The 10,000-nt window shown below is 39.1% G+C and overlaps 1 protein-coding gene and 1 long non-coding RNA gene across 4 annotated transcripts in view; both read left to right on the top strand.

The window, feature by feature from the left end:
- The window catches only part of LOC137992119 (uncharacterized), a 33,215-nt gene that overhangs the window by 6,531 nt on the left and 16,684 nt on the right, over positions 1–10,000 (top strand). For all 3 annotated transcript variants that reach the window (XM_068837243.1, XM_068837244.1, XM_068837245.1), the window contains exons 3-8: positions 510–704; positions 1,097–1,299; positions 2,085–2,324; positions 8,769–8,881; positions 9,286–9,516; positions 9,871–9,983. In XM_068837243.1, the coding sequence (XP_068693344.1) occupies positions 510–704; positions 1,097–1,299; positions 2,085–2,324; positions 8,769–8,881; positions 9,286–9,516; positions 9,871–9,983 (1,095 nt within the window). The remainder of the gene's footprint in view (positions 1–509; positions 705–1,096; positions 1,300–2,084; positions 2,325–8,768; positions 8,882–9,285; positions 9,517–9,870; positions 9,984–10,000) is intronic.
- LOC137992120 (uncharacterized) lies at positions 4,467–6,289 on the top strand. Its single transcript, XR_011121641.1, has 2 exons — positions 4,467–4,649; positions 5,828–6,289. It is a non-coding gene; the product is annotated as an uncharacterized lncRNA (long non-coding RNA).

The following is a 10,000-nucleotide window of genomic DNA, read 5'->3' as shown; positions in this document are numbered from 1 at the left end:
GCAGACAGTGATATAGAGACAAGCGAGACGATTTTATTATGTGTGCACTATTTTATTTTATATTAGAATCTTTTTAAACAATTAACAGCGTTGAGATAAACCAAAATTTTGAGAACATAATAAGAACATATCTCAGACTGAGAGTCAGTTAAGGACCTTTTTATTTTGCCCGTTTTTAGTACAAATAAAGTGAAAATAAATTTAAAACTGTATTCCAACAACAATTCATATGAAGCAATCTACAGGGTGTTTCAAACGTTCGTGCCCCATTTTGAACAGAGAAACAAATATTGCTCTCCAAACTGGCGGGTCTGGGAAACCTTGCAAGTTAATAACCAACGTTCCCACTTTCAGCTCAGTGGCCTGAATTTCCTCTTAAAATTAAGTAATTGCTCTAAAAATATGGCTTCCAAAATGCGAAAATAAGTGAGAAAAAGAGCGCACGAACTCTTGAAACACCCTGTATATCAATTTCTATGAAGGAATCTATATCATGGCTTGTTATTAAGTTTCTAGCCGAGCTGGACATGTCAAACAGAGCGTTAACTATGCAAGTGATTCTTCTGGCGACAGCCCCTTGACTGAAAATCAGCCACTGACAACTGCAGCTGAAGTGAATCAAAGTGATCCTTCATCCGGGAAACTACATAACAAAGACTTCGAAAAAGTGAAAGAAAAGGACAGCGGCAAAAATGAGGCTATAGGTAATCTAGTGTCGGAAATGCATTTACAAAAGTTAGTTACAGATATCACTTAATTGCTCTCACTCTTTTATTTTGGCAAGAGTGAATTAGGTGGCGGTGTTCCTGCACTATTTGCAGTCTTCACCCAGCACAGTAACATATGGGTGTAATTTTAAATACACCTTATCCGCGAAAACAACCAAAGGGCCACCACATTAACCCCGTTAGAAGAGGTCACGTCACCAGTGACTGCGTCATCATTATTGGATTCCTAGAATTTTTCCGGGAATGGGTACTCTAAAAATAGACATTTGTGGCTGTGCTGGGGAGCCCACACAGGCCATTGAAACACACTCACCTTATTCACTCTCGATTGCTCAGTCAGAATGACTCTATGTATATAATAATAACAGGAGAAGAAGGCGAAGAGAATACGTCCGGCGAGGAAAGTGAAAAGCGTGCATTACCGGCACTGGCTATGGCGGCGCTGAAGAATCCAAAAATACAGGAAGCTGTTATCGAGAAAGGTATCGAAGTGGCGGGCAAATTAGTGGACAAACAGCTCAAGATTATAGACGAGGCTCAGGAAAAAGCGGAACATTTTCTGAAGAAAGAGGTAACCGATATGTTTGCTTCAAAGTCTTAAAATTTTAGTTGATACTGATGAACGTATTCAATCGAGGATACCTAAACTTCGAGCCAGGATTCGAGCTAGGATCCGAGCCAGGATTCGAGCTAGGATCCGAGCCAGGATTCCAGCCAGGATTCGTGCTAAGATGAGCTTTCTCCGCTATTTATTCTCGAATCTCTCGGTTAGGTTAGGTCTCGAATCGGTTAGGTTAGGTCTATTTGCGTTGGTTCTAGTCTAGTTAGGTCTAGTTAGGGTTAGGGTAGGTCTCGGTTAGGTTAGGTTAGGTCTCGGTTAGGTCTCGAATCCTGGCTCGGATCCTAGCTCGGATCCTGGCTCGAATCCTGGCTCGGATCCTGGCTTTATTCTTAGTTTATCTCTATTCAATCAAGATCACCTACTAGGTAACGCTGAAACTTTCAGCAACTGTTCATTTATATCATGCGGAACGTTTTATGTATTACCGGTTTCTTAATGCCGTTTAACACTGCAACCGCGTTTTGACATTTTGGTCTAGCCAAATTTTGTCTTTTTTTGACAAATTCCGGTTTTTTTTCTTGTGTGTGTGTGTTGCTGTTTTTGGCAAATAAGTCTTCTTAGGCCGAAAATCGAGCGGGAATTCCATCCACCACCACGCGCCTTGTACCACAGCGGGTGTAGGAATTTGCTCGTACGCCCGAAGATTGAGGGTCTCCGTAAGTGATTTTTTCGTCTTTTAATACGTATCGATTGTGTCAAATTGTGTTATTCTTTCCTGTGTTTATTTTACATAGATCAAGTTAGACATAGAACCGGACAAATCATGGGCTACTGAAAGCCTGTATGTTCCACCAGGATATCACATCCAATCGTCGATCACTGATGAAGATTCTTCTTCGAGCAAAGAATCTCCCGACGTCCCATATGTATACCCAGCAAGCATCGGCAGCGTGATGATGAATGGTTGTTACGGACGAAATTACAGTAAAACTGATCCATGTTATAACTCGAGAGCGCAGTCGACTGTATGTTGGGTGAGTGCTATCGGGAGAAAAACCGCGAAACATTATGTCTCATCAACATCCAATTGCAGCTGTTCAGCATGATAGCTAATAACTGGCGCAAACGTCACTTGCACTCTTCACAGATCGCGTTGACAGGCGCCTTAGTTAGTACCCTTCTCTCCCATCTCGAATTTACCCCTTCCCTCCTCGTCTTTTCCTTATCTTCAAGTAATATATCAAACAGGGGAAACCAGTAACATTACCATTACTATTCAGGGGCACCCAACGAATCTGTTCCTCACATTATCTGTTCCCCAGAGGAATCTTGCTGGCTGGCAAAAATACAGGTGTTTCGATGAGCTGGCTGGGAAATTTTGTTATTGATAGAGGTTTTGCCTGGGAATTACTGACTTTTTCTAGCATTTCAACCCGAGCTGGCTGTAGAAACTCTGAAGACTGAGGACGACTAAAAAAAAAAAAAAAAAAAAAAAAAAAGAACCCATTCCCTCTCCCAGAGAGTAGTCACAAACATACGACGGCTGGTCAGAGTGATTGCGCTTGCGGAAAAAACCTGTTTTGTCCCGGTTTTGTTCGGTCGTTTTGGATCGAGGGATTTGAAAGCGCGCGGAATACCGGGCTGGGAAATAAATTTGATCAGCTGGCTGGAAAACCAATCAATTTTATCTAGCTGGCTGGGAAATTTCTTGTGTGTCTTGCTGGGAAAAAGGAACAGATAATGTTTTCCCAGCAACACTGAAAAACACCTGAAAATGCCTTAATAACATTTATTTTCATTAACTGGGGTATAATAATACATTTTACAACAAATTAGTCGTTGGGTGCCCCTGACTATTACTATGACGATCATTGTTATTGTTGTTGTTGTTGTTTTTGTCATTATTATTACATATTATCGCTGTTCCTGCAAGACGCAGAGTTAAGGATTCGCCTAAGAATCGTTTTTTTTTTCCGGGTCACGCTTTTCCCGCGTATGCGTAAGATTTGTGGTCAGCACGTCATAGAGGTTCCCAATTTTGTTGCTTGGATGGCTGCGAACGCCAGACCAAGCCACCTACTATTTTTTTATCAGGCTTTTCACTAGAGAAAATGGTAATAATAATAATAATAATAATAATAATAATAATAATAATAATAATAATAATAATAATAATAATAATAACACTTCCGTGTGACCCGGAAATTGAAACGGAAATCACCTCGAATAAAAGCAAGATTATGGGCTACATGTAGTTTAGTGTTTTGTCATCGGTGTTGTTGTATTTTGTTTTTGTGTGTGCTGAAGTGAGCGTACAACGCTTAAGTGGAGAGAGAGACTTGCAGCGGTTGGAAATACATTTCAAAATTACAACAGTTGTCCTTCTAGACTGAATACTTACAGCAATAAAAAGACAAACTTATACAATTAGTACTTGAAAACCAGACGAAGAAAGACCGCAATCTGTAGTCAGAGAATTTCCAATCCCAATTAGGAATAACTATTAGTCTGACACATGGAGATATCCCGGCAAACGATTCAGCAAAGAAAAGAAACAATTAGGTAAAGAAAGTTGCATTGGACCAACTGAAATCAATATGGGAAAACAGCGGAGCAATGCATGGCTAATCTCCAACATTGCTATGTCGCACTATGCATTCATTTTTGGCAAAAAACGGGAGATCCTTAAGGGAAGTGGTCAACGATTTCTTGATAGTTACAACATAGTCCATATTTGGGGTCAGTGCTGCCTTCACTTATAGAGTTTTGATGGGCCCATGCCATTTATATAGACTTCAATCCTGAGCAGCGACTATTAGCCTTCTGCTTCAGCCTTCAGTCTCGGGGTCTTCAGCCACTGGTGTGTTCTGGTGGTGTCTACATCAGTGATAGAGATTCGTTGGGGGTAGAGTGGGGGGGGGGGGGGGAGGGGGGACTAAATACATCAAAACATTTGCCATTACTAGGATCCATGGATATACCGACCAAAGAACAATGGTACGAGCATGAACCAAACAAAAACTGTCGTGGAAAATGAAGCTGTTACAATTCAGTGGGATATGTCACTCAACACACACGCTGGGGCGAGACCCACCCCATTCGCGTTCATAAATTTCACGGATTTTCAAAACAATATGACGAAATTTTAAGCGCAAAGTCTCATGGGGGCAGCCAAATCTCAGTAAAAGTCCTCTTCAGAGTATTTTGGACGTTAAAATGAGAGGCATGGGTACTAACCAGCACTTCTTTGCCGCCATTTTCAATTTTTGTGAGGGATTAGCTTTCGATCGGTGGGTTTCTTGCTTACATTGCTTTTCAAACAATGCAATAATCATGGTTGAGAAAAGCAGGGAACCAAGGTGAGTGAACATTTTACTTGTTTTTCAGCTTTTAACGAAAAAAATTAAAATTCTAAAATCATACGATTTATATATTTTCATTTACGGAAGGATTAATTTGTACAGGTAATCACATGATTTCGAGTGCAATTTGGAATAAATAAGCACGAGTAAATTTTTTCAAAGACTAACAAATTGCACAAGCCCATAGGGCGAGTGCAATTTGTGATCTTTGAAAAAATTTACGAGTGATTATTTATTCCAAATTGCACGAGAAAACTCATGTGATTACTTATTAATAACAGGGCCGTAGCCAGAAAAAAGTTATGACTGAGGCAATGTCCATCGTTAAATATTCTTCGTAGGTATTTTAGGAGTTTATGACGAGTACATTTTGAAGACAACACTGGAATTACGCTTTATTTTAACGAATCACGAAAAAATGACCGAGCAAGTGCCTCGGTTTGCCTCATACTGGCTACGGCCCTGAATAATATTTATGAAAAAATTGCGAGATAGCTTATCACAATTATGCAGAAGCAAGGCAGGTAAATCACGTGCAAAAATAATTTATTCAAACCCTGCAAATATATCATCACACGTTCAGTCAAAACAACAGGTTTTTCAATGTTTTTAAATTTTTTAAAAAATTTTTGCACTGAATTACCTTTTTTCCGCTTCGTGTTTCCTGAAAACTGCATTTCTCTTAGCCAATCAGAATCGAGAATTATTTTCATGTATATTATTAGTGGAATAATATTCCGTCAGTGGTAATCTGTCTCAAAATAAAATCAATCCCTTTATCTTGCTCTCTCATAGTCCTATGCACCGATAGAGAAAGAAACGCTTTGTCATTGGTCTGTATCAAAAATTGTCAAAGAAAATGAAAGAAGACAGAGTTCTTACTGTTGCAAGGGAAAAAGTTGAGAAGGAGAATCAGTTCAAAGAACTCAAGAAGGCCACAGGAAAACTTACAATGTGATGCTATTAGACATAGAAAGATAATACCATAACTAAAGACAAAGAAAGGTGTAGGTATGTGATAGATAATTTACATGTATATATGAATGTAAACAGAATAGAAGAAATAGGCAGTACACGGTATGCTGCCTGCATTGGAAAAGGAGTAAGATTAGGTTAAGATTAAGGTTAAAATTTTGTTGTGACTTTCTTAACTTGCTTCTTTTTTAACCGGCTAGATTTCTGGGCTCCGTGATGTATTAACAGAACTTCCAAACAAAGTTGCAAGACTTCCTACAATCACTAGTGAAGCAAAGGAGGACAACAGTGAACAGCTGAAGCTTTTAGAGTCCCAGAACAGGCAAAGGAAACAAATGACTTCTGAGAGACTACTTTCAATTCATTGTCAAAAAGTGCTCAAAAAAAAAATATCAAAGAAAAAATCAAAAGGCTGTTCTTGGTGGTATGTGGGTTAATCAGTTGTCACCAAAACAAGCAAAGAGGGTCTTACTAAATATATTGAAACCTCCCGAATATGTATAACAAAAGTACTACCAAATGTTATCCATAAAGTTTCTGAATGTGAGGTTGATTTCTGCTACTATGGTCTTCACAAGCAGCAGGTAACAGTCAGCAAGTGTTCTATTTGTGGAAGTCAATTAATGAAGTGGGTAAAGGAAAGCGTTGATGGGGGCAATTACTTTCTGCATTAAAGCAATATTTGCATTAGTCTCTTTAAGTCTCAACGAGCTTCTGTCACAGTGCACAGGTATCAGCTATAGCGAGCCAAAAATCTCAGATCAGTACAAAAAAAAAAAAAAAATATATATATATATATATATATATATATATATATATATATATTTTTTTTTTTTTTTTGTCTTCGAGTTATAAGTTGTTTGATAACTCCCAGTATTGACAATCACATTCTCCTGACTGTGCTCATTATATTTTCAATACTATTTGGGAGGCTGCTTCTAAAATGTTACCAATAGTTGTGACCAGTTCAATTTTTTCAGGCAGTTCATGTTGTGCTTGAAGGAGAAATCAAATGCTTATTAATGCTGGGAAATAAACAAGTTGTACATTATTTTTCAAACTTAAGTGAAGCTTTTCTTAACAAACCATCTTTGTTACATCAAGGGACAACCGATCTTTGTACCATCAAGGTAATAAAATCTGTTGAAATATTTGATAATGTCATTATTTTGTGTACAAAATCTGTCGAAAGTTTGAGAGTGCATGCAACAACATGTGTCTCTTGTTTAAACAATAATAATAATTATTAACTCTCATCATGATCAACTACGTATTATTATTATAATTATTATTGCCATTATTAACTATTATTCTTAAAATTCAATTAAATTATTTAGAAAAGCATAAGAACGATTGCTTGATGCCTACTGTCTATTGTTGTGGGATACCAAATTTAAATTCCAATATCCATATTTGAACCTAATATGTAATCTTTATACAGTTGGGCTATTAACACTAACAACCACTTCCAATCTTTCCAAATTTTCAGTGTCACATCCTGAAGACAACTGTTTTTTAAAGCAAATGTTCAGGTTCAGGTTCAGTCATTAACCCCACTAGATTCATCCTGGAAAAAACAAACTTTGTTTTGCCAAATGTTGTAAATGTGTAAGTCACCACAGCAGCGGTTTCATTCATTGAATGACCATGGTTACTGTGTTCATTTATTTCCTTCGAATTTATTCTGAATAGTTCCATCGGCAAGTCAAGCGAAAATTCTCCACTCCACAGATCAGCTAGTCTTGGGGTTGGTCGATAGTGTATTTACAACGACTCTGTGATGTGGACAAGCCCATTATCAGATCACCAAAAAGTTGTCGCAACCAACGGTTTGCGGTTCCCGTAATAACGTACTTTATGTGGACACAAGTAAAAGTAAAAGCTGCCGGAAAGTATGCAGAAGAACTGGGGATTAAGCTAGAACTGCAGCATCCTCTGCCATCGGACGGGATAGAAGGTCACAAGATCGGGGTGTGGACTAAGAAAGCTTTGCAATGAAGCTTCAAGAGAACATCCTTGAATTTAAATAGCTGGCTACAGTGAGCAGTCGCACAAACCAAATACCTTGAGAAGCTTAACGCGTCAAATATCCTTTTCTTCGAGCTTTTAAAAGACCAGCAAGTGATAGAGGTGGTCCCAACTTAGTACTCCCTTACACAACCAAAGCCACTCTACAAAAACGATCAGGCAGCGGCATATTGGGATGTATCAGTGTACACCTACCACACGGAAGAGCGTGCCAACAGAGAAGACGCGAAGAACACTGTGCTGGAGATGAGTTGTCCCTGGGTCGAAAATCGGCAGCAGAAGGAAGAAGAGAAAACGCACAAGTATGCCCCCTTACGCTGGGAACTCAAGAAGCAATGCTCGGGCTACCAGGTCGACCAAGTTAACATCATAATGGACGTCCAGGGCGGGTATTCGAAGGGAGTCAGAGATGTAACGAAGAAGCTATTGGTAGGACGTAATAGGGAGGTGCCGAGATAAAATCCGTTTACGCAGTAGTTTGAACATTGCAAAATCCTTCAAGGCAAATAACAGCACACAGATACATCATACAGAGAATAGGACTATACAAGATCTATTGAAGCTATTCGAAGGACATTATTTTATCTGTTTTATTCAGTTGTATGGTATCCACTGACACGGCTAGCTACGGTGCACCGCCTACCTCTTGGGTTAATTTCAGATCTGGCATCCAGATATAGTATACTACCATAACACCTCTGCGTGGCCCTGAATTGATGGGCTATCATTTAGGGAACTTTGAATTGAAATTTGGCCAAAATAAAGGCCAGAGTATGGGCTACCAGTGGCCTTTTGTAGACATGATACTATCTTCTCAATCGAAACTTAAGCTAAGGGGATCATTGCGAAAAGGTTTTAGCATCAGGTATCTAACACCGTCTTGGTTACTACTACCTTTGTTTAAACTTCATGAGTTGTTAATGAGTTTGAGGAATAACACGTCAAAACTCGTCCACAAACTCTAAAGGTTTTTAGCAACTTGCACAGCAAACCTATGAAGCAATTCTCGACTGAAAATGGCTCAAACGATATCATAATCTAAGGACGTTTTAGCAAAAGCCACAACAACAGGCTTGACAGGAACTTGCTCAAATAATTTGTTTACCTTAATAGGACCAGATTGATGGAGCAGCATTCCTGGGTGTAGGGTTTGACGGACGAGGAAAGTACAGTCCTGAATCAAGAAAGATGAGCATTGTGCAAAGAAACTGCAAGAATAAAGCAACGTGAGATAACTTGGAACGAGTTAATTTAATTTAGGTGCCTCACATGCCCTGTCAGTTGCTCAAAATTCCCGCGTAGCTTCAGTTACGTTGTTAGAGTTCAGTAATAATGGATATTAAAGGATTGTAGGATCCTGTTAATGGTCTCAAGGAGCCCTTGATGCAAGCTACTGTCGCAGTAGTAACAAAGGTAATGATCGTATTACTTTCAGAAGGTGCAGTAGGTTTGCGCGCTGTACTTTAATGAAGCCGGGCTATCACTGAAATCATTTTTAACGTGAATACATTTGAGAATGCCGTTCACGATTCCGACTGTTTATCATTAAATTTCGTTCTTGTTATCTGTTTGCGTCTGATAAAGGTATAATTACTAAAGATGCATACTAAAACAAGTTATGCGTTTGTAGGTATGACGGTTTTGATGTCCCTGACACAATGAATGTACATGGAATTTACGACACATCGGCCTCATTGTACACCTTTCAAGGACGAGAAGAATACAGCAAATTTCTTCAGGAAGAAGCTGGTGTATCTGGTTCCGTATTTGGCTTTTATGCTGGTGTGAAAGAGGCATGGGGAGGCTCCTCAGTTCAAACGAAAGACAGCTTTTTGGCGTTACTTGATGTCAATATTGTGAGGTGAATAGTTCCTACAATCAGTAATTTTGAGCAATTTATTGAAGGAAAGATAGGATCTAATCACTTGAACGCCAACAACAAAAACGTTTGTCAGCATATGGTAACATACTGCAGGCTGCCGTCATTTTAAGTGCACTTTAACAAATTTATGATTGATATTTGCGGACAATTCTGAATTGTCCTGGCATCTTGTAAACGCTTCGTTCTCTAAGTTGGGCTAAGCACGAACAAGAAATTCCTTTTGCAAGCCACGCCAGCACTTGCAGCCGCTAGTACTTAACTTTCTCGTTAACCGAATTCAATTATCGTTTCTGTTTTTTGTGTTTAACGTTGTTAATTTTGTTTGATTTCAAGGTACGAGATATTCATGGACGAAGTCAAGCCCAGTGACCTAAGTCTTAATTTTCTCAGAGAGTTCATGGAGCTGCCCCTGTCATACTACTCCCCTGGCTCTCCGATAAAGTACCGTAAGTAACATACCACC

Source organism: Montipora foliosa, chromosome 2 (genome assembly GCF_036669935.1).
Source record: "Montipora foliosa isolate CH-2021 chromosome 2, ASM3666993v2, whole genome shotgun sequence".
NCBI classification, from domain to species: Eukaryota; Metazoa; Cnidaria; class Anthozoa; order Scleractinia; family Acroporidae; genus Montipora; species Montipora foliosa.
This window is presented reverse-complemented; position numbering and strand designations above follow the sequence as displayed.